The sequence below is a fragment of the Globicephala melas genome, chromosome 11, assembly GCF_963455315.2.
Source record: "Globicephala melas chromosome 11, mGloMel1.2, whole genome shotgun sequence".
NCBI classification, from domain to species: domain Eukaryota; kingdom Metazoa; phylum Chordata; class Mammalia; order Artiodactyla; family Delphinidae; genus Globicephala; species Globicephala melas.
Window position 1 is genome coordinate 51,844,600 of NC_083324.2, and position 24,259 is coordinate 51,868,858.

At 42.1% G+C, this 24,259-nt stretch overlaps 1 protein-coding gene across 1 annotated transcript in view; it reads left to right on the forward strand.

Moving 5' to 3' along the window:
* The first annotated feature begins 12,466 nt into the window (after positions 1 to 12,466).
* Positions 12,467 to 24,259, forward strand: part of DYNC1LI1 (dynein cytoplasmic 1 light intermediate chain 1) — a 46,669-nt gene continuing 34,876 nt past the window's right edge. The window contains exons 1-2 of the mRNA XM_030830049.3: positions 12,467 to 12,753; positions 12,947 to 13,020. Coding sequence (XP_030685909.1) covers positions 12,608 to 12,753; positions 12,947 to 13,020 — 220 coding nt within the window. The 5' untranslated portion in view covers positions 12,467 to 12,607. The remainder of the gene's footprint in view (positions 12,754 to 12,946; positions 13,021 to 24,259) is intronic.

A 24,259-nucleotide genomic window follows, 5' to 3' on the forward strand; every position in this document is an offset into this window, starting at 1 on the left:
CCTTCCTTCTCTGCCCCACCTGCAATGGGAAAACAGTACCTCCACATCCCATGGATGCTGGGCTTGGCCATGTGGTTTGTTTTGGCCAATGGAATGTGGGCAGAGCCGACACGCTGTCAATTCTGTGTGTGTGTTTGTGAGCTCTGCACCCGGGCCTCTGGAAGATTCTGACCTCCACCAGGAGAAGAACGTGACCCGGGTAGCCACTAGCCCTCATCCTGGACCACAGAAGGAGCCCTGTGAAGCAGACCCACAGTCTGAAACCAATTCCAGCTGACCTGCAGACCCACAGCCATAAATACATGCTTAGTGTGGTATGCTGCTGAGTTGCGGGGTGCCCTTTTATGCAGCATTATTGCAGCGAAAGCTGATCACCCGGTATATCTGGTGACAAACTTTTATAATTTCCTAAATGCAAGGACCAGGCATCTAGACATTGTTTTGTGTGAAACTTCAAAAGAGAAACCATTTCTATCTGGTCCCTCTTCTTTAAAGCCTCCACTCTCACTCTCGATGTCCCCTCCCTCCATTGCCCCCGATTGTTTGGTTTCAGTCATACACTGTGGGTAGATTTTCCCCATCTCCTTATTTCCTCAAAATGAGCTGTCCTTTGGGCTATTCCTCAGAGTTTTACTTCCTCTCCAATGATGATATTAATTAAAGCTAATAATAAATAGTGCTTTCTACGAGGTAGGGAATGTTCTAAGTGCTTGACAAAGTTTAACTCATTTAATTTTCACAGCCGTCTATGTGGTAAGTACTATTTATTAATTTCCATTCTGTGGATGAAGAACTAAGGCAACAGAAATTAAGTAATGGCTCCAAATAGCACAGGGTTAGTAAGTGGACGAGTGAGGATTCAAGCCGGGTAATTTGACCCTCCACTCCAAGCTCTTTGCCGTTGTCCTTTGCTTTTTAGTGGTGGGTTAAATGAATCAGCTAATCTACATTAACATTAATTAGGTATCCAGTATTGGTTTATTATTTCCTCAGATACCATAATGTCAGAGACTTCCCTGGTGGTCCAGTGGTCAAGACTCCACGCTGGCAGTGCAGGCGGCGCGGGTTCAATCCCTGGTTGGGGAACCGCGTGCTGCGGGGCCGAATAAACCCCCCAAAACCATAAGGCCATAACTCATTACGTGTGCAAAGGGCGCCCTGAAGAAATGAATCTAATGATGGAATTTCGACCTGTGACATGCCACTAAGTAGATAATTTGAAGGAGATTTTTTTCCCATGTCCCTCGGATCATACTCTAATTTCAAGAGGGCCAAAGAATTAGCAAACTCAGACTTTAAAAGAAGAAATTTTGGCAAAAAAAGGAAGTGACTCTTGTCTTTGGACAGTGCGTTCTCCACATGCAAATCACACGACTGTCAATGCACACCTGAGTGTCGCGGAGGGGGGCCCTCCTACCAGGTGCTTCCCCAGGATTTCAGACTCCGCCTCCTCATGCTTGTCTGGATCCTGGCAGCTTCGGTTCTATCGTTCCTGCATCGTGTCCGGATACAAAACTCCATCTCCTTGGTGGTTCCTGCAAGAATATCAATGAGACTAAGCATACGATTGTTTTCTATTTTTACTGAAAACATGTTAAGACACAGAGGAGGGGATCACATCGCAGATCACACAGTCTCTGCCATCTCGCGAGGCCCCATCCAGCGCCTCAGGTCACCTCCCTCTTTCCAAAACCATGACACCCTCTGTACACAGAGCCTTGGGTGTGCAGTCCCCAAGCTTTGGCTGCTTCTCTCAAGAGGACCAGGCCCACCAAGCCATCTGTTTCTCTAGCTTTCAGCTACCCTTTCCCCTAAAATTCTGATAAATCCAAATTTCTCTATCTTGTTACTGTAAGAAGTACTAAGGAAAGTGGTGGGCTATGATACCATTCCCCAACAAGAAAATCTACTTGAAATGAATAAAATAGTTCAGCAAAATTGGTGGATAAAGGATCAATATACAAACAGCAATAGCATGCTGATATACCAGAAACCAACAATTACATAACCTTAATTTATTATTATTCCATTAATAAATAACAAATGAATCAATGCCATTTAGCCTATTTACCAGAACTATAGGGTACCTAGTGATAAGTCTAACAGAAGATATCTAATAGAACAATTTAACTCTTCCTTTGAGGGAGAGTGGATTAAATAAACTGGATTATTCATACAGCAGAATTCTGTATAGCAACTAAAATGAAAGATCCAAGACCCTCCTATATATCTACATGGCTCAATCTTGAAAATATAATATTGAGTGAAAAAAGCAATTTGTAAAATGTACACATAGTATAAAATTCCTGTAGGGACTTACCTGGTGGCACAGTTGTTAAGAATCCGCATGCCAATGCAGGCGACATGGGTCCAATCCCTGGTCCGGGAAGATCCCACATGCCGCAGAGCAACTAAGCCCGTGCGCCACAACTACTGAGCCTGAGCTCTAGAGCCCTCGAGCCACAACTACTGAAGCCCGCATGCCTGGATCCCGTGCTCCGCAACAAGAGAAGCCACCGCAATGAGAAGCAGACGCACCGACCGCAGCGAAGTGTAGCCCACCCACCCCAGCTCGCCGCAACTAGAGAAAGCCCGCGCGCAGCAATGAAGACCCAACGCAGCCAAAACTAAATAAAATAAATAAATTTATTAAAATAAAATAAAATTTATGTAATAATTTAAAACCTACAATTGAATATACAAATATACGTCTGCATGAGAATGAAATTCACCTATTTTTTTTTAAAGATTTTGTTTTTGATGTGGACTTTTTTTGTCTTTATTGAATTTGTTACACCACTGGACTGCCAGGGAAGTCCCAAAATTCACCTATTTTCAGGATGAGGCTACCTCTAAGAAAGAAAGGACTGGAAAAGTGGACTTCCTTTAAAAAATTCTAAGAGGATTGTACACCTCAAATTTATACAGTGTTATATGTCAAATATATTCGATAAAAATAATTTCTAAGAGGGAAAGACGTTCTATGGTGATATTATGTTACTTTTATATAATGTGCATATTATTAATGCATATTAATATAACAATAGATATATATTACTTTTTGGTGTTTATACATTTGAAATATTTTATAATTAGAAATTGAAATTTTATATGGGTTCAAAAAAGGATTTCAATGAGATAACGCTGAAAAACTTTTCATCTTCTTTAATTACTTTATTTTGCTCTAATCATGTATATTTCTAAATGTCCAAGACAAAAAGAGGAAAACGAAAATTTGGTCCTTAGCAGGAAGCTAGAGAGGCTAACCAAATGTTGTAAAATAAGAGATCAAACTCCCTGATTGAAATTTTACCATTATGGAAAGATCAGATCAGATGTGCAATAACTTGCCCTTATTTTGAGAGGTTTTTAGGTAATCCTGAAACAGGGCAAGTCACTTAACAATCCTGCACCTCAGTTTTCAGATCTAGTGGCTGAACTAAGAAGTCCCATCCAGGTCTAACATTTTATGAGATCCTAGAACCCTACGCTCTTCGTGTGAGGTTCGAACTCAGATCAGCTTGCCTGGAAGGGCCTGCTCCTGGCAAAAGTTAAAAGCAGTCTCTTTTCTGTCAGCTGGAGAGAATCAAACAGGGAAGGCTCAGAATACAGAGGACAATGTGGAGAGGAAATCAACACCTAGACTTGGCAGATCAATTAAGAACTGGCAGTGAGGGGAAGGATGCTGAGGATGTCAGTCCTGCAGGTAAGACAATGACTGCCCTGCCCTCTTTGACAACAGCTATGTTTAGGAAACAAGCATTATTTACTTTGTTCTTAAGTGTGGGGCTATTTTGAATTCTACTTTAACATGTATACATGCATCTCATTAACTATAGTAAAAATTGGATGGTAATTTAAATATATGCTATAAATTCAATAGTTGCAGTATGTTTGAAATAATTACTATAATGGTATAATGGTTATGGTTTTTGTTTGTTTTTTTGGCCGTGCCGTGCAGCATGCCAGATCTTAGTTCCCTGACCAGGGATCAAACCTGCGCCCCCTGCACTTGGAAGCTTGGAGTCTTAACCACTGGATGGTCAGGGAAGTCCCCAATAATGGTTATGTTTTTAAAGAAAAAGAGTCCTTGGTTTTTAAAAATATGTATTGAAATATTTATGGGTGAAATAATACTATGTCTTGGATTTGATTTAACCTAATTCAGAGATGGAAGAAGAGGGTGAGAATCAAACTAAAATAAGACTGGCCATGTGCTGGTAACTACTGAAGCTGAGTGATGGGCTCATTATACCTCCTCTCTACTGTGATATATGTTTGACATTTTCCATACTATAAAAGGTAAAAATACTGTCGGTAAAATAAAATGCTTCACAAGCTAGCTTCTTTCCTCAGTTATCTCAGTTACTTGTAGAAATTCTACCCACTCTGACTTTAGGTGCCACCACTTGCCTGGAGCATTTTCCCAATCTGTTCCCACAACATTTGCTTGCCATGCAATGACAAACTTTTAAATCAACGTTGAAGTGGATTTCATAATGATCGAATTCTAAGAAATTTTCAAAGATTGGAATTTTCAGCTTTTCCACGGAGGAAAACTACTATAGTCTCAAAACTACCATAAGTCTCCCATACTGGATGGACCAGTAAAGCATTTCTTATAGAAAAACTGAACTCAGATTTGTTAAGTACTTACAATATGTCAGGTATTATTTGAGTTCACTATTTTTTATTTAACAAAGATTGATTTAATTAGAAATACATATTATTATCTCCATCTTAGAGATGAGAAAGCTTGACCTTGCCCAGGTCATACTGCTAACATGTTTGGAGCCAGGATCTCAGTCTGCAGATGGATAAATCCAAAGCCTGAGTTCTTTCTGCCGCATATCCTTGCTTTGTGGTCCAGCAGTATAGATACCCACTTGGAAGCTTGTTAGAGATGCACTCTCAGGCTCCATGCCAGTTCTACTAAATCAGAATCTGCATTTTAACAAGGTTCTAAGGAATTCATGTGCACATTCAAACCATTTCAACGTTGAGAAACCCTGCTCTACAAAACACCTAATAAACTTATTTCAAATAAGAATAACAGTAAATATTTCTGCTGAGTCCTCACTATATGTCAGATTCCATTTGTTTACCTCACAACTCTATTAGAGGTGAGGAAACAGGCTTTACAGTTTAAACAACTCCAGGGTCACATAATAAGTGGCAGAGTCTAGATTTGAACTCAAATTGGTCTGATTCTGGAGCCCGGGCTGTACCCATGACCCCATGCACCTCACTGCAGACACTGAATCCAAACACTTTATTTCATCTAAATGATGCAAATCAGCTATCTTTTTCTTTCTTTCTTTTCTTTTCTTTTTTTTTTTTTGGCTGCATTGGGTCTTCATTGCTGTGCGGGCTTTCCCTAGTTGTGACGAGGGGGGGCTACTCTTTGTTTCGGTGTGTGGGCTTCTCATTGTGGTGGCTTCTCTCTTGTTGCAGAGCACGGGCTCTAGGCATGCGGGCTTCAGTAGTTGCAGCATGCGGGCTCAGTAGTTGCAGCACATGGGCCCTAGAGCTATATAGGGCTTCAGTAGTTGCTGAGTATGGGCTCAGTAGCTCCACAGCATGTGGAATCTTCCTGGACCAGGGATCAAACCCGTGTCCCCTGCATTAGCAGGCAGATTCTTAACCACTGTGCCACCAGGGAAGTCCCTGCAAATCAGCTGTTTTATCTCTTTATTTATCATTAACATTGTTTAATCCAATACTTAGGTTTGATGGTGTGCACAGAGTCTAAAATGTCAGACTCAATATAATATTGCTGCTATTTAAAAGTAAAATTTTAGGGCTTCCCTGGTTGCGCAGTGGTTGAGAGTCCGCCTGCCGATGCAGGGGACACGGGTTCGTGCCCCGGTCCGGGAAGATCCCACATGCCGCGGAGCGGCTGGGCCTGTGAGCCATGGCCGCTGGGCCTGCGCGTCCGGAGCCTGTGCTCTGCAACGGGAGAGGCCACAACAGCGAGAGGCCCGCGTACTGCAAAAAAATAAAATTAAATTAAAAAATAAAAGCAAAATTTTAAACCATGAGGCCACATGACAATATACTCTTTAGGCTAGAGCCGGTGTATTAAAAAATATATATGTACTAGGGTGAAAATTCTATTAGGTTACCTGTCATCATTTACCAATGAACTGAAATAAAAGATGAGGTTGATTCTTCAACACAATCCTGAGATTTTCTGAGGAAGAATCAGATAGGACATTCTCTTTCCCGATTTCACCTTTACAGTACTTGGCAACTCTAACTTTCTGTTTCCTTATAGTAAAAAGTTGAAGATCATTAGAATCTCCTTAAACACCTTCGAATAAACAACTCTTTAATCTTACATGATGTAAAATAACTGATTCATTTTGCTTATAAGAAACTTCCCACTGGGCAATTCATTCATCCTCTTTCCCACGTGGGGAAAATGTAATGTTTTTGTTGGTACAGAATATAATAGGTTATATTCTAGGCTTACTTTTAGTAAAAGCAATAAGAGACCATAATTAGCTCTAGACTAAAGTAGACTAAATTGTTATGAACATGAAATCACCTGCAGCTCCAAAAGACAGTGCATTTCTAAAAATGCCATGGAATTTCATATTTTTTGCCTCATGTAGAGCCCCCAGAGCAGAAAAACTTAATGACCTTGATGATCTAGTGTTGGCAGATCTCAATCTATAAAGTCAGTTATTAGATATCTTCTCCTTTAGGAAGTAAAGAGGCTGGCAGAGTGTAATTCTGGAAATCTAAGAAGTAAGCGGCATTAAAATCACTATTCTTTTGAAAAGGTAATGGACTTGAACTTCAGAGTATCTGATTACAAGGAAATGAGATCCTCCAAAAACATATGTAAGAAGTATCCAGCTAAGAATATATTAATCAGTGAAGCTTTTTCTTTCTTCTTTTTAGTGGGAAAGAACAGATTAAAACAACAATGACAACTAAGCATTCTAAAAATCCTAATTGTTCTGTATTAAAAATGAAGAAACATTCTTCTGGCCTAAAAGATAAGTCTCTTTGTTTTCCCTGTGTCTCACAGAGCATCTACTCCATATGAATGTGGATTGATTTACAGGTTGTTACCCTTTTATTCATCACCCATTTTCCAGGAATGAACATGGATATTGTGGTGAGGAGCTCAGTCAAAAATGAAAAGACAATTCTAATTATTGTCTTATTCTGGAATTTTAAAAACTATTCAGGGCATATTATTTTTCAGTGATACATTTATAAGCAAATGAAACATTTTTTCTTTGCAAACTGTAATCCTCATATATGCTTGTACACAAACACACACAAATGCATACACAAGCATTTGTTTTTTTAAAAAGGAGGGGCATGGATTTCATTTTAGACCCAGAAATAGAGGAGATTCTCTTCTGCTGTTTCCTATGAAGGGGAAAAAAAAAAGCCCCTAAAAATGTCTATTTCCATCTTCTCCTGTCAGGTATTTCCCCATCTCTTTCTTTGTCTAAGATATGAAGTTCTGTCAGGGCTCACCTGGTAAAAATCCTAGGTGAGTGGTAGGAGAGAGGTTAGATCTGTAATTTCGAGGGACTGGTGACTGAAAAGTGAATTAATACCCATCATTGTATTCATTCTAAGGAGGTACTTAGAGTGAGATAAAAACGACTCAAAGGAAAGCAAAGAAACCAAGATTCGGTGTCTCTTTTCCCTCTAATTGGATCCCTGGATCTCCTGCTGGAGAGTAAGAAAGGACTTACTCTTACTTACTTGTAAGCAAGGACTCTGCCAATTCTAGCATTACCGTTTTGTCTCAAATGTCAGGGATGTTAACAACAACAACAAAAAATTCATACCATGTAGGGGAGGGCACTCTTTAAACTCTGAAGTTCGTTCTGACACTTTTATTTTTCAAGTTGTTCACAAAGTCAAATTTTAAGGGGCCACTCATCGCCTTGTTTATTTCCTTTTTCTTTTGGTTTTGGCTTTTCAGCTGGCATTTCTATCAAGTGTGATTGCCAGCATTTGGCGCAGTGGGTGAAGCAAGTCTTGTTTGAAAATCTGCCAGAGGCGGCCTGTGGAAGTTGGTACGTCAGGAAGCAGCTTGAGGGGTGGCTGCTTTGTCTCAGTTCTCAAACTCAGAGGGAGGCATCCCTGGCAGAAAGAGGAAGTGGCCTGCATCCCCCACCTCAGCCCTCCAGAAGGTTCCCCTCCCTAAGCAGTTTTCTGCAGAGCTCTTGTGCCTGACAAATGATTGCTTTTCTTGAGATACAGAAATACCTAACTGTGGCCTTGAGGAAGCTGATGAGTAAGCAGAGGATGATGGTTGACAGACAGAGAGGAGAGACGTAGCTCCCGAGAGATGGTAAGATGGAGAGAGGAGCTGTCCCTTTTCTGACTAGTGTTCCATTTCCCACTTCCAGGCGCCCAGGCTCAGCTGAAACGAAACCAAAAAGGATATCTGGGGTACACCCTGGGGTATCCCAGCAGGATCTAAGACTTCCCCATACAACAGCAGGATAATATTGGGTATTATTGAGAAACCTAAAGAGGCCCACAGCCTTCAAGAATAGGTAAATCAGTACTCAGGCAACCTGTTAAAGTAGCAAGAGGACGTGGAATACTTTTATATCAAAAAGTGGTTAAAATATTGTAAAAGAGAGCTCCTGCTTTCCGGTGTTGAAGAATTTTTTTGTATCCCCTTCTCCTCTGAAACACACACACACATCGTCTTCATCATCATCATCATCATCATCATTCTGAAATTTTAGAAACCTGGTGACAAGCAGTAAATCTGTTCCTTTATTCATACCTTCAACAAATATTCACTGAACGTCTGCTATGTTCTAGGCACAAAGTGCTTGGGGTACGTTAGTGAAGCTCTCAAGAGCTTAAGTTCCAATAAATAAGTAAATTCTACGGTCAGCCCTCTGTATCTGCGGGTTCCACGCCCACAGATTCAGCTAGCCTCAGATTAAAAATATTTGAAAAAAATTCCAGAAAGTTCCAAAAAGCAAAACTTGAATTTGCCACGTGCACGCAACTAGTTATATAGCATTTACATTGTATTTACAACTATTTTCACAGCATTTACATTGTATTAGGTATTATAAGAAATCTAGAGATGATTTAAAGTATATGAGAGGATGTGCATAGGTTAAATGCAAATACTACCCCATTATATACAGTTGAGCATCCATGGATTTTGGTATCTGTGGGTGGGTCCTGAACCAATCCCCTGCAGATATCGAGGGATGACTGTACTATGTTAGGAGGTAATAATCAGTACATTTTATACTATGTTAGAAGGTAGTAAACGTTATGGGAAACAAAAAGGCAAGCAAGGTAAGAAGAACCTGGAATTGCAGGGGTGAAGATTTAAGTTGCAGCGTTGAATGAGGTGGTAAGGGTAGACCTCATTGAGAAGCTGAGAACTGAGCAAAGACATTGGAGGAGGAGAGGGAGTTAGCCAAGTAGCTATCTGGGGGAAGATATTGGTTTGGGCAGCTCCTTATCTCCTTCAAGCCGGAAGGAACAGCTAAATCAAAAGGATACACAGGGCTTCCCTGGTGGCGCAGTGGTTGAGAGTCCGCCTGCCGAGGCAGGGGACACGGGTTCATGCCCCGGTCCGGGAAGATCCCACATGCCGAGGAGCGGCTGGGCCCGTGAGCCATGGCCGCCGAGCCTGCGCGTCCGGAGCCTGTGCTCCGCAACGGGAGAGGCCACAACAGTGAGAGGCCCGCGTACCGCAAAAGAAAAAAAAAAAAAAGAAACATACAAAAGGATACACAATATGTTTAAGGAACAGCAGTGGAGCCAGTGTTGCTGGATGGGAGAAACTGAGGGACAGGGTGGAGCAGAAAAGTCCAGAGAGGCAGTGGAGGCCAGATTCTGTAGAGCCTTGTGGGTAATTGTAAGGACTTTGGCATTTACTCTGATTGAAATGAGCAGTGACTGTGGGGTTTTGAGTAGAGGAGTAACATGATCTGATTTTTTTTTCTGGTGTGTGGGGGTGACGCTGGCTTATGGGCTCTTAGATCTCCAACTAGGGATTGAACCCAGGCCTCGGCAGTGAAAGCACCAAGTCCTAAACACTGGACCACCAGTGAACTCCCTTCTGGTCCACCAGGGAACTCCTTTTTAAAGTATCTCTCCAGCTATCATGTTGAAGAGCCTTTTACAGCAATTCAGGCAAGAGATGATAGCTCAAAGTGGTATCAGAGAATGAGTGATAAGAAGTTGGATTGTGGGTATATTGTGAAGTTAGAGACTCCAGGATTCCTAATGGATTCAATTGTGGAGTGTGAAAGGAATGGAGGAGTCAAGAATAGCTCAGGCAACAAGGAGCTGCTACCTAGTGGAGAAGGTGATGGGTAAAGTGGGATTTGAAGGGAGAGGTCAGCAGCTCAATGTGGAGCATGTTGAGTTTGAAACGTGCTGTTAGACATCCAAATGGAGATGTGGAAGAAGCAGTTGGGGGACTTCCCTGGTGGCTCAGTGGTTAAGAATCCACCTGCCAGTGCAGGGGACATGGGTTTGATCCCTGGTCTGGGAAGATCCCACATGCTGCGGAGCAACCGCGGAGCAAGTAAGCCCATGTGCCACAACTACTGAAGCCTGTGCACCTAGAGCCTGTGCTTCGCAACAAGAGAAGCCACCACAATGAGAAGCCCACGCGGTGCAACAAAGAGTGGTCCCTGCTCAACGAAGAGTAACTAGAGAAAGCCCGTGTACAGCAACGAAGACCCAATGCAGCCAAAAAAAAAAAAAAAAGCAGTTGGATGTATTAATCTGGAGTTCTAGATGGAGCTCTGGGCTGCAGAGAGAAACCTGGGAGTTTTTATCATACAGATGGAATTTAAAGCAACAAGACTGCATGAGATCACCAAAGGAGTGAGTATAGATAAGAGGAACAAAGGCTGAGCCCAGAAGTCCTGTAACATTAAGTGGTCGGGAAAATGAGGAAATGGTGGAGGAGACTGAGCTAGTGAGGCAGCAAAAAAACCCAAGAGAACATTGTGACTCGGAAGCTATGTGAAGAAGGATATTTAGAAGGGGTGATCAGCTGTACCATATGCTGCTGAAAGGTCAAGAAAGATAAGGAAGGCGAATTTACCATTGGATTTAGCAACAAGGAGATCATTGATAAGAAGAATAAGAGCAGTTTCTGTGGAGTCATGGGATAAAAGTCTGATTGAAGTGGGTTCTAAGGGCAAAGGGGAAGAGGAATCGAAGACAGCATATAAAGACAAATATTTTAAAGAGTTTTGCTGTAAAAGGGAGGAAAGAAATATAGCAGTAGCTGGTGAAGGAGCAGGGTTAAGAGAAAATGATCCAGTTGAAATCAATAAATGATTATATAGCGAAAGAGGGGGGAGAATTGTTGGAGCAATGTCCTTGAGTGGAGGAGAGGAAATGAAATCTACTGCACAAGTGGAGAGATTGCTTTAGTGTAAGGGTATGGATTATTTGTCTATGATAACTGGTAGGATAATTATTATGACAGTGCAGGCACTGGAAGGGGGTATATGGGTTAGTGGAAATCTGTGGAAGTTCTAAAAGTCTCCAAGTGGGGGGAAAAAAAAAGAACACGTAACAAAGGATTAGCAGTCAGAATGACTTTGGATTTCTCAGGGACAACACTAAAATCTAGCAGACAAGGGGTCAAGGCCTTGAAAAACCTAAGGGAAGATAATTTGCCACTTAAGAATTCTACACCCAGGCAAACTATCACTGATTGCCCTCTGGCTTCTGGTAGGGTTGCAAATGTGAGACACTGGCAGGATACCGCAGGGCAGAAAGAGCGGTTACTGCTGTGTTCCTTTACTCAAAGCCAAAGATCTTGCTGATCAACGCTTTTCCTATAGCTGCAGCTCTCTGGATTCTAGCAAACATCCCTTCCTTTTTCCCCTTCAGCCCTAAATCTTCCTGCTGTTGCTAGCCGCATCTCCTCGGATCAGTCACACCTTTGTAAATAGTTCCTTCATTAAGCTTTCATCTGGGCCTTGATTTAATACACAGGTCTCCAAAAATGTAGCCATACACTTTTTTCTCATAAAACTAATGGAGAAAGTTCTCCACTAAGATAAGAAAGAAGACAACACAGGAATGAGGCAAAGAGAATCTGCAGAACAATGGTGAAAGGAGATTTCAGGATGAAATTAGGAATCTCTTTTGTATTACGTACAAAGAACCACCAATTCCAATTGCAGCAGTGACAGTGCAGGAATTCCACACCCGCTGCGGGGTTTGTGGACCTGACTGAAGAGTGGGAGGGAGCACTGTTCACCTGACACATCCCACCGCGCCCAGCTGCAGCCTAGGGCTGCGGAGGCGGTGGCCAGAAGCGCTTCAGCCCGCTGAGCTCAGAAAGACTGGGGCTGCAGGACGGCGTCCCGCCGAGCCACCTGCGCACGCGCATTTCCCCCTTCGCCGGCCGGCGGCCTGCTGCGCACGCGCAGCTCGCCGTCTCTCGCTCCGTCAGTCCCTGCAGTGCCTGGGCCCCACCCCCGCAGGCCCCGCCCCGCTGCCGTGCGCCGAACGCTGCATATCCGGGTTCTCGCCTCCGCCTCCGCCGCCGCCGCCGCCGCCGCCTCCGCCTGGCTCATTCAGCTTTGCTGGGACCGGTGTGTTCCCGACTAAGATGGCGGCTGTGGGGCGAGTAGGCTCTTTCGGTTCCTCTCCGGCGGGATTAACCTCGACTTACACGGGCGGTCCCTTGGCCAACGAGCTAACCTCGGGCAACGGCGGCGCCGCGGCAGGGGACGACGAGGACGGGCAGAACCTTTGGTAAGGACCGCACCCTTCCCCGGTCCCCGCCGGCACCCCCGGGCCGGGGACGCCCCGGGGTCGCGTGCCCGCCGGAGCTCGGCGCCCTGCCCAGGCCGCCGCGTTCTCGGCCGCCCCCGCCCGGGCGCGCGAGGCCGGTGCCGTTCCTCCCGCGCGGGGCTCCAGCCTGAGCGTGCGTCTTGTTCCCCGCCAGGTCCTGCATCCTCAGCGAGGTCTCCACCCGCTCGCGCTCCAAGCTCCCCGCGGGGAAGAACGTGCTGCTGCTGGGTAAGTGCCCCCACCTGCTCCCCACTGCGCGGCCCCCCAGCGTGGCCTGGGTCTGGGTCCGCCCGCCGCTCTCTGGCTCGCTTTGTGCGGACAGCCGGGGCTGGCCCCGCCCCGCCGCCCGACCTGTGGCTGACAGCTGGGGGAGAAGGAGAACAGGGACCCCTGCCCCGGGACCTGCAGGGACCCGCCCTCCCCTGAAAGTTTCTCCTCCCCTGGGTGTGTGGGGTTGGCCCTGACAGCTTCCTCCGGGAAGGACAATGCGATAGCCCCATCTGAGAGATTCTAGTGGCTTGGGGTTTACCTAGAAAATAAGGACGTTTTTTCTTTCATGACAAAAATTGGTAGCAGAAGGCTCTTCGCGACAGCTCCAGTGCAAATGGCATGCCATCAATATTTAATAGCCGGCTCTTTGTATAATTTACAGAAGCTAGAAATGAGGCCTGGTGTAGTCGTGATAAATGTAATTATTTGATTCAGCTTTTACGGGTACAGTGGGCTCGTGTTGCAGCTGTCTTTTTCACTGTCACTTATAATTCTGAAATTTGTAAAGTGCAGTAAACGTTTACCTTTCTCGTTCAGTCCCTTCGGCCTGATGGGTGTAATAATGAGAAATGGTCTAACGTCTCAAATCTCCTGATCTATATTCCCTCTGCTCTCTGGAAGTTATGTATTTTGTTTTTTTACTGACTCTGGGGGTGGACGTGGAGAACAATTCACAGGTTCACATTTTTGCAGGCTTAGCTCCAAAGTAACTTAGAGATTTCTTTCATATTCTTTAGATGTGAAAATTTGAAGTTTGGCTTATAGGATGATCGTTGAATTTTAAAACTTTGGTTTTGATGTCTCAAGACTTTTTAATGTTCATTTAAAAACAGGAAGGGAAACAAAGAAGTCAAATGATACTTGTCAGGGTCCGCTTTTAATGGGAATGTTTAGATAGAAACAAATCATTTTTCATGAACTCTTGACAGTCTACAGTATATGATTCTTGGCGTTATTTAAAGTTACTGGAGCTAGTTGAAAAATTAGTGTTACCTTTTTTTTTTAAATATATATCACTTTATTTATTTATTTATATTTTTGGCTGTGTTGGGTCTTCGGTGCTGCGCTCCGGCTTTCTCTAGTTCCGGCGAGCGTGGGCTTCTCATTGCGGTGGCTTCTCTTGTTGCAGAGCACGGGCTCTAGGCGTGCGGGCCTCAGTAGTTGTGGCACGTGGGCTCAGTAGTTGTGACACACGGGCTTAGTTGCTCCACGGCATGTGGGATCTTCCCGGACCAGGGCTCGAACCCGGGTCCCCTGCATTGGCAGGCGGATCCTTTACCATTGTGCCACCAGGGAAGTCCCTACCTTTGTTTTTAATGTGATTGAAAGTACCTACTGCGGATTCACCTGGGTTCATTCATGACCCTATCACATACTAGTCCTATGATCTTAAGCAAGTTCTTTGACTTATATGACCCTCAATTTCTTCTTCCTTAAAATGGATGTTACAGAAATAATAATGCCTACTTCCTAGTGTTATGGGGAGAACTGAATGAGATAATGTTTATGAAGTGATAACAGCACAGTGACTTTTTGTGATGAGTCTCTTAACTGGATTAGAAAATATTTTATCAGAACTCTTTTTAAAAATTTGAGTTAGTGCCTACGTAACTGATATTTATAGGGCAGATATAGGTTAGGATCCAAGAGCAAAAAAAAATTCAGAAAATGTTTTCAGATTACTAGTTTAAACAAATTACTATTAAGTGCTAAACTAAAATGGACCTAACACAAAGTGACCTCATTGAAGTGGGTTATATTTCAAATACTCTAAGTTAAATAAGACTTCTTTTCAAATACTGCCATTGTAGGGCTTCCCTGGTGGCGTAGTGGTTGAGAGGCCGCCTGCCAATGCAGGGGACACGGGTTCATGCCCCGGTCCGGGAAGATCCCACATGCTGCAGAGCGGCTGGGCCCGTGAGCCATGGCCGCTGAGCCTGCGCGTCCGGAGCCTGTGCTCCGCAACGGGAGAGGCCACAACAGTGAGAGGCCCGTGTACCGCAGAAAAAAAACAAAAAAAAAAATCAAATACTGCCATTGTAAAGATAAGATTCCTGAATTTTGTTTTCATTTTATAAGTTCCTTCCAATTATTCCTGTGCATTAGATGTTAGTTACATGGTTCTGTTTTTAGTGAAACAAAAGTGACAGTTTTGTTCATTTCTTTTTTTTTTTTAAATAGATGTTCATTTCTTAACGTTCCTAATTTGCACTGAGGTTGCACCATGCTTTTTTTTTTTTTTTGTGGGATCTTCCCAGACCGGGGCACGAACCCGTGTCCCCTGCGTCGGCAGGCGGACTCTCAACCACTGCGCCACCAGGGAAGCCCTAAATTTCCTTTTATATAAGCTTTTTTTTTTTTAAATTTATTTTATTTTTTGGCCACACCATGCGGCACGCAGGATCTTAATTCCCCAACCGGGGATCAGACGTGTGCCCCTTGCAGTGAAAGTGCAGAGTCTTAACCACTGGACCACCAGGGAAGTCTCTTATATGAGCTTAATAGTTCATAAAGCTCCATCTAGTATCAAGTTATACAAGCTTAAAATTAAAAAAAAATTTTGAGTACTGTTACTATAGGGATTTTCATCAAAGTCCTTTTCAGCTTTGGAAAAAGCTGGTACCAGATTTTTATACTGATTACATAAATGGATTAATTTTCTAGAATACCTCTAAAGATTTCTTAAAGACATTTTACCATCACATATTACGGCCGCATTCAGTTTATGCTGGTAGAGGGGAGAAATAGAGAAATAGGGATTGTGGTTTTCTTTGTTATGAGTTTGAAGGTGCTAGGCAGGAGGATGCTTGGCCCTAATATGTCTTTCATGAATTACGGTGATCTCTGGAGTCTCATATTTAAAAAACCAAATCTGAGACTATAACAAGGTTTTACATTTCCAGCAACTGTATAGAATAGGAACATTGATCAAGACTTAAGTACCCCAAACACAAATTGCAGTTTAACTTTACCTTGCTACACGGCCTCCCCTCCCACTGCCTGTGGGTGAAAGGGGTCAGAACTAGCAATGTGTGCATGTGTGTTAGCCATCCTCAAAGCATTTTCATACGAATCTTAGTTTGCCTCCTCTGTCCCCCTTTCCCCATCCCCCCCAAAACCTGGGAGATAGATGTTAACACCAATTATAGATGAGGTACTGAATCTTGGAGACCTGTTCAGTGAGTTTTCCGAGGTCACACAGCTGTAAAGACCCTGCCTTCTGTGACTCTGGCCAGGTTTTCCAACTTGATAGAAGTCCCTTCAAGGGAGGAAGTGCCACGTACTCTTCCTACTGCATAACTTTTTTTAAAAGGCCATCTTTGAGTAAAAATACTAATGATTATTTTAAAGTAAAATCCAAATATTTGTTGGATTCTAGGATGTAGCTTAATGAGGGACACGTCTGTTGCCATGGCATTTGTGTTGAAGCAGTCATTTACTCTAACCGGACCTGACCCCTAGTGAAACCCAGAAACACTATGGCATTAGCATTTAACCATTGTTTCATGAAAGATTTTGCGAATGAACTTGTTTGTTCGTAATATTAAAAGGAAAATCTTTTTTTTTTAATATATATTCATTTGGCTGCATTGGGTCTTAGTTGTGGCACGTAGGGTCTTTCACTGTGGCGCGAGGGCTTGTGGGCTCTGGAGCACGCGGGCTCAGTAGTTGTGGTGCGCTGGCTTAGTTGCCCCACTGCATGTGGGATCTTAGTTCCGACCAGGGATCAAACCTGTGTCCCCTGCATTGGAAGGTGGATTCGTAACCACTGGACCACCAGGGAAGTCCCTAAAAGGCAAAATTTCTTGTGCATATATTTTAAGTAGGATTTAACTTATAAATGGACCTTTTAAGAAGTGTTTTTTTCTCTTTACCCTTTATATTTAATGAAACTTTACTACAGTGATTGTAATTACATGTATTTCAATAGCTGTTTTTGAGGGCACTTTCTCCATACCTTGGTTACTTAACCATGTTTTGATAAGAAAACTACCTAAGGAAAATAACAACAACGGTACTTAAAATTTATAGAGCACTTACCTGTACCAGCCACATAAGGATTGTTTACATACCGTGATTATCCCCTTAAAGATCAGGAAACAAACACAGAGCTGTTAAGTAAATTGCTGTGAGGTTACATAGCCAGAAAGGGGCAACATCAAGATTCTGAATTGTGCAGCCTGGCTCCACTGGACTGTCTCTGCAGGAAGAGAGCTTTCTTTGTAGGAAAAGCAAAAAGATGTCTAGCAGTTATTAAGGAATTTTATCTGATTCTCCGTGATGTAATCTGTCTCACTGCAAAAAAATCTCACTGATAAAAGATTAATTGAATTCATTGTCGGTGAAGATACATATGTAGCCCTGGACCCCAGCACAGTGCCTGGCTTACAGATAAGACATCAGTATAACTTCCTGATTTAAGGCCAGCATGAATTAATGAAAACTAGTTGGCCCTTCCGGTAAATCATGTAAGCCTCATTTTTCTCATCTGTAAATTAAGATATTTGGATTTAGTCATCTCTTAAGTCTTATCTCTTCTGACATTCTGTAATTATTTCTAATTGTAAAGCTTGTGAGTTGTATATTTTTAAAGAAATGTTTTGAGAACATATTGCAATTGGATTTAAATTAGTAAAGTATTTCTTTGTATATGTGGGCTGTTTGATTCCACTCAGGGAAGAAATCTCGAGTCTGCATTTTTCCCCGAAGGTGATAATTCAGGATAGTGTGCAGCCAAAAAAACCCCCACAAAATACTGAGCATCATCAGGAGTAAAACTGGTTTCTATTATGTTTGAATTATTGCAAGTAGGAAACCTCAAGATATACACTGGACTAGAGATGTTGTTAAGAGAAGTAACTTGTCAAGTAAGTGAATGGTTTTCTGTGTGAGGACTTACTCTAAAAATAATGAGATTGTTCAGTCAGAAACTTAATTTTGGGAGAAGCTGGGATTAAAGATCCCCAAGGTTATATGACTTGTGGGAAACACAGATTTTTATCAGTTGATGCTGTTTTCTGGCATGATTGGTTATGGGCATGTGATGCAAGGAATAGTGTTACCACATATATGATGCTGGACTGGTAATTTTCAAAGGATTAAGGAAACTATTGCCTGTTATGTGTCACTACTGCTAAAAAATATGTTTTTGAGAGTCCAGTGGCATATTGATATTTTATGATGGTCAGCAATTGATTAAGGCCACATAGTAAATAATCCAGGCTCTGTGAGCCATAATGGTCTCTGTTGTAACTACTCAACTCTGCCCTTGTAGCCCCCAAAGAGCCATAGATAATCCATAAGTGGATGGTTGTGGCAGTATTTAGTAAAATTTTATTTGCAAAAACAGGCAGCAGACCAGATTTAGCCTGTGGGCTCTTTGTAGACCCTTGCTTTAGGCTATTATGGGCATCAATTTTATCAGTAAGCACAGGTGCCAGTTAATAGAGGTTTCTGGTTAATGGAATATGATGTTTGGCCCCTAATAGGTGCTCAGTAAATAAACATTGGATGATTGATGACCAGCTTTTACTTTATTCCAGCTAGAGGTATAGTTTCAATGCAGGTTTAAGAAATGTCAAGAGTGGTTCATATATTTCCCCTTAGTGCTGCTGTCAAAAACAGAAAACAGCTGGAAGAACTACAGATGTCGGCCAATACAGTGGTAAGTCAGCTGGTGTGAAGTCCATGTGAGAGAAGGTCAGCAAAAGTACTTTGAAAATGCAAAACACACAGGAGCTTTGAGTTAGGAAAAAGAAAAGACCCAAGTTCAGCATGGGACTGTTACTATTGAGTGACCATGGACTAACATTTTGGGGCCTTATTTGTAAAGTCAGGGCAGTGGCTGTTAGACTGCACAGGTAACCTCTTTATTTATTTGTTCATCAAGCATTTATTAGAACGTGCTGTGCATAAAATGCTCTGCTGGGTCATCAGGAGGAAACGGGGCTCACTAGGTCCCTGCCCTCCAGGAGCTTATAACCTTCTGTGGGGAAAGACTCAAAGTATATAGTAAAAAAAAATCAAATGTCAGTCTGAAATAATTGCTAAATAGCTTACATAAGTTATTATGGAAAAGGTGGTATCTGAGTAAAATTTTGCTAAGTAGGGTGGGGAGGAGGACACTGCAGGACTAAGGGAACGTGTTGCTGTAGCTAAAAACCTGGTGAAAAGACCCGGGGCGCTCAGGTGTGGAAGAGTCCTTAACTAGAGGCCCCCAGGTGTGGGAGTCAGCCCTTCCTACCATTCAAAGCTGTGGGATTGTGGGGCAAATTACAGCCTCCTAACTGAGATTCTTTAATAGTTCCTGGGATTAAAAGAACTGAAAGAAATTATGTGTAACATACCGTCCTCTTAAAATTAGTGTTCACTATTTTAAATTATAAAAGTAATACGTGTTTCTTGCCAGAGAGAGAGAGAAAAAAATTTATGAGGATAGGAATGTTCATTTTTTCTATGTGTATATTTGTTTTTTAAACAAAATAGGCTCATACCTTGTGTTTTGAAGTCAGATTTTTTTCTTTATGTATCAGAGGGTTTTTTTTGTGTGGCAGTAGATACAGATTTCTTCCCTTTTAATGACTGAATAAAATATATGGCTCTATCATAATTATAAGATTGGTAAACAGATTATTATTGTTATGCCCCGTTTTCCGCTTGCCAGATATTATCTTTGGGATAAATTCTTTTAAGTTGAATTGCTGGGTCAAAAGTATATATATTTTAAGTCTTTTGTATATTACTAAACAGTATTTTTGGAAAGCTGTACCATTCTACATTCCCACCATCAGTATGTGAAAGTACTTGTTTGTCTAGCACTATTGCTGACATCAAGGATTATTCATTTTAATCTTTGCCTATCTAGTAGGTAGGTTAAAAATTGGCATGTTAATTTAAAGGCAGTTTTATTGTACAATATATATCATGTTTGTTAATTAAGAACTATTGCATTAGTGTGACTTTGACCTTCTGGAGCATAGGAACTGTTAATAACCATTGGATCAGCACTTGTTGGCTTTGGTGAATGTTTATTGAATTAAACTCAGTGGTTTTCAGTTCATGTCTATCTAGTCAGGCTGCAAGAGTGAGAGAAATGATTTTAATGTGATGTGGATTGCTGAATGATGATATTCAAAGGTAGGGAACTGATGGGGTGGGAGTATCATATATTATGCTTGTTACTTGAGTGTTCTGCTAGGTGCTTTACTGTGTAGCATGTTCACTGTTTTGGAGAAGAGGGCTTTGAACCCCAGGTTACACAGCTGAGCTAGGATTCAGGGTTGGGTTTGTCTAACTTTCCACTGTATGTGCACTCCTTGACGTATTGGAGGGAGGTAGTCTTGAGTCACCGGGTGCAGATGCTACAGCTGGTTAAGTTTCTCCCTGCTCTTGCCGGCTGAGGAAAGGGAGGAGATGCTCTTTGTGAGATGGACAGCAGATCAAAACCCCCCACCCTATCTGGGTCATGAGATAATTTATGGAAGGCCATGGAGAGGGTCCAAGCCCAAAAGTACCTCCAGTGATGGCTCCTCATGGCTCTTGTCACCAGAGCTTTCAGGTAAAATAGGATGATTTATTTTATATCATACAAAGCCAAATCAAAAATGTTAATTTTACAATGTTGGTATCTTACTTGGGTAAAGAAGGAATATGGCAGGTTAGAATTCTCTCTGTCATGATGCTGTGGACCATAAAGTTTCCTACAGAAGTGTGGAAGTGTGAATCAAAGGTCTGCATAGAAAGCAGGCATCAGGCACACAAACCTGTGCTGAGCAAGAAGAGTACAGTGCTTCAGCTTTCCACAGTAGCAGGAAAGGAAACTGGGAGGAAAGGGAGGCAGAGTGTTGCTTAATTTTACCTTTTGTCATCCCTGTCTGTCTTGAGCTGTGGGGGAGAAGACTGGAAGCTGCTCCTGATCAGTGACAGTGATAATAGTGTGGAGGAGCATTGCTGGATTTAAATCCTGACCGACCCTTCTTTAGCAAATTGCTTAATCTTTCAGATTATACTGTTTGCCTTTTAGGATTATCCTGAGGATTGTATGAGGTAATGTTTGTAAAACACTTCAATCAGTGGCATACATGGGAAGTGTTCAAGATAGCTAACGTATTGTGTGTACTTAGTGTTCTGACTGCTCATTTTCATGATTCATGTTTTTATGTTATCTTTTTAAAACACTGTTGAGGTCTTATAAAAATTTTTTTCTAGTGTATCACTGATCAAGGAGGTATGAATTGTAATAGTCAAAGAATTTTAAATCCATCACTTCAGAGATTTGTCTGGATTTACCTCCCCCTCTGTTTAGAAGACAGGGAGCAAATGGAAATACCTGACTTGTCCGGGTTCACACATCGTATGGTGACAGTGTTATAGTTGGAAATCACATCTCCTAGATCTTCACATGTTTAATTCATTAATTAAATTATCATTATAAAGTTTACGGACAGTACATTGTATTGTTGAATTAGATCTTTTGAGGACATAAAACAATATCATGAGCACACCTTTACCTCTATACTGTTTTGGTGACTTTGTGTGGAGTTTTTCTTTTGTAATCAATTTGGTTTTCAAATTTGAGCTGAGAAGTGAGAGTTGATGGCTGTTACTGCTTTATGGTAAAACCGAAGTTCTTTTAAGTGCTTGGATCCTCTACTTGGTTCACTCACAGAGAGTGACTTATTTGAATAGGGTTCAGACAAGTAATTTGAAATACAGGCTTATTTGCTATGGAGAATTTCATTGTAATTGGATCAACAAATCTTTCCTCCTTTTGGTCCATCCACTAGGACAGGGTTTGGCCTATAGACTGTTTTAGTATGACCAGCAAGCTAAGAATGGGGTTCGTTTGTTTTTTACATTTTTAAAGAGTTGGGGGGGGGACTAAAGATAAATATGTGACAGAGACCTTATGTGACCTGCAAAGCCTACAATATTGCTATCTAGTCCCTTACAGAAAAAGTTGCCCAGTGCCCGGATGAGGACATGAAAATAACTTTATTATAATAGAATTTGATCTAATGAGAAGTTATGGTTTTTTTAAATTTTTATTTTATGTTGGGGTATAGTTGATTAACAATGTTGTGTTAGTTTCAGGTGTACAGCAGAATGAATCAGTTATGCATATACATGTATCTATTCTTTTCCAAATACTTTTCCCATTTAGGTTATTATAGAATATTGAGCAGAGTTCCCTGTGCTGTACAGTAGGTCCTTGTTGGTTATTTTAAAAATAATTGTTTGTACATGTCAATCCCAAACTCCCAATTTATCTCCACCCCCCACCCCCGCCACCGCCTGCCTTTCCCCTTTGGTAACCATAAGTTTGTTTCATTCTGTGAGTCTGTTTCTGTTTTGTAAATAAGTTCATTTGTATCATTTTTTAAAATTTATTTATTTATTTATGGCTGCATTGGGTCTTCGTTGCTGCGCGCAGGCTCTCGCTAGTTGTGGCGAGCAGGGGCCACTCTGCGGTGTGCGGGCTTCTCATTGTAGTGGCTTCTCTTGTTGTGGAGCACGGGCTGTAGGTGTGCGGGCTTCAGTAGTTGTGGCTTGTGGGCTCTAGAGCACAGGCTCAGTAGTTGTAGCGCGTGGGCTTAGTTGCTCCGCAGCATGTGGGATCTTCCTGGACCAGGGCTCAAACCTGTGTCCCCTGCATTCGCAGGCAGATTCTTAACCACTGCGCCACCAGGGAAGCCCCACTGTATCATTTTTATAGATTCTGCATATAAGTGGTATCATATGATATTTGTCTTTATCTGTTTGACTTACTTCACTTAGTATGATCATCTCCAGCTCCATCCATGTTGCTGCAAATGGCACTATTTCATTCTTTTTAATGGCTGAGTAATATTCCATTGTATATATGTACTACATCCTTTTTATCCATTCCTCTGTTGATGGACATTTAGGTTGCTTCCATTTCCTGGGTATTGTAAACAGTGCTGCAATGAACACTGGGGTGCATGTATCCTTTTGAACCTTGGCCTTCTCTGGATATATACCCAGGAGTGGGATTGCTGGATCATATGGTGGCTCTATTCTTAGTTTTTTAAGGAACCTCCATACTGTTCTCCATAGTGACTGTACCAATTTATATTCCCACCAACGTAGGAGGGTTCCTTTTTCTGCACACCCTCTCCAGCATTTATTGTTTGTAGACTTTTTGATGATGGCCATTCTGAGTGGTGTAAAGTGATATCTCATTGCATTTTTTTTCCCCCTTTGGCTGCATTGGGTCTTCGTTGCTGCGCGTGGGCTTTACTCTAGTTGTGGCAAGCGGGGGCTATGCTTTGTTGCAGTGCGCGGGCTTCTCATTGTGGTGGCTTTTCTTATTGCAGAGCACAGGTTCTAGGTGTGCGGGCTTCAGTAGTTGTGGCTCATAGGCTCCAGAGCACAGGCTCAGTAGTTGTGGCACGTGGGCTTAGTTGCTCCACGGCATGTGGAATCTTCCTGGGCCAGGGCTCGAACCCATGTCCCTTGCATTGGCAGGCGGATTCTTAACCACTGCGCCACCAGGGAAGTCCCTCGTTGTAGGTTCGATTTGCGTTTCTCTAATAATTAGCTATGTTGAACACCTTTCCATGTGCCTCTTGGCCATCTGTATGTTTTCTTTGGAGAAATGTCTATTTAGGTTTTCTGCCCATTTTTTGATTGGGTTGCTTCTTTGAGCTGCATGAGCTGTTTGTAGATTTTGGAGATTAATCCCTTGCATCATTTGCAAATATTTTCTCCCATTCTATGGGTTGTCTTTTCATTTTGTTTATGGTTTCCTTTGCTGTGCAAAAGCTTTTGAGTTTAATTAGGTCCCATTTGTTTTTATTTCTATTACTCTAGGAAATGGATCAAAAAAGATATTGCTGCCATTTATGTCAGAGTGCTTTTCCTATGTTTTCCTCTAAGAGTTTTATAGTGTCAGCTCTTACATTTAGCTCTTTAATCCATTTTGGGTTTTTTTGTGTGTATGGTGTTAAAGGATATTCTAATTTCATTCTTTTACAGATAGCTGTCCAGTTTTCTCAGCACCACTTATTCAAGGGACTGTCTTTTCTCCACTGTATAGTCTTGCCTCCTTTGTTGTAGATTAATTGACCATAGGTGTGTGGGTTTATTTCTGGGCTGTCTATCCTGTTCCATTGATCTATATTTCTGTTTTTGTGCCAGTATCAAACTGTTTTGATGACTGTAGCTTTGTAGTATA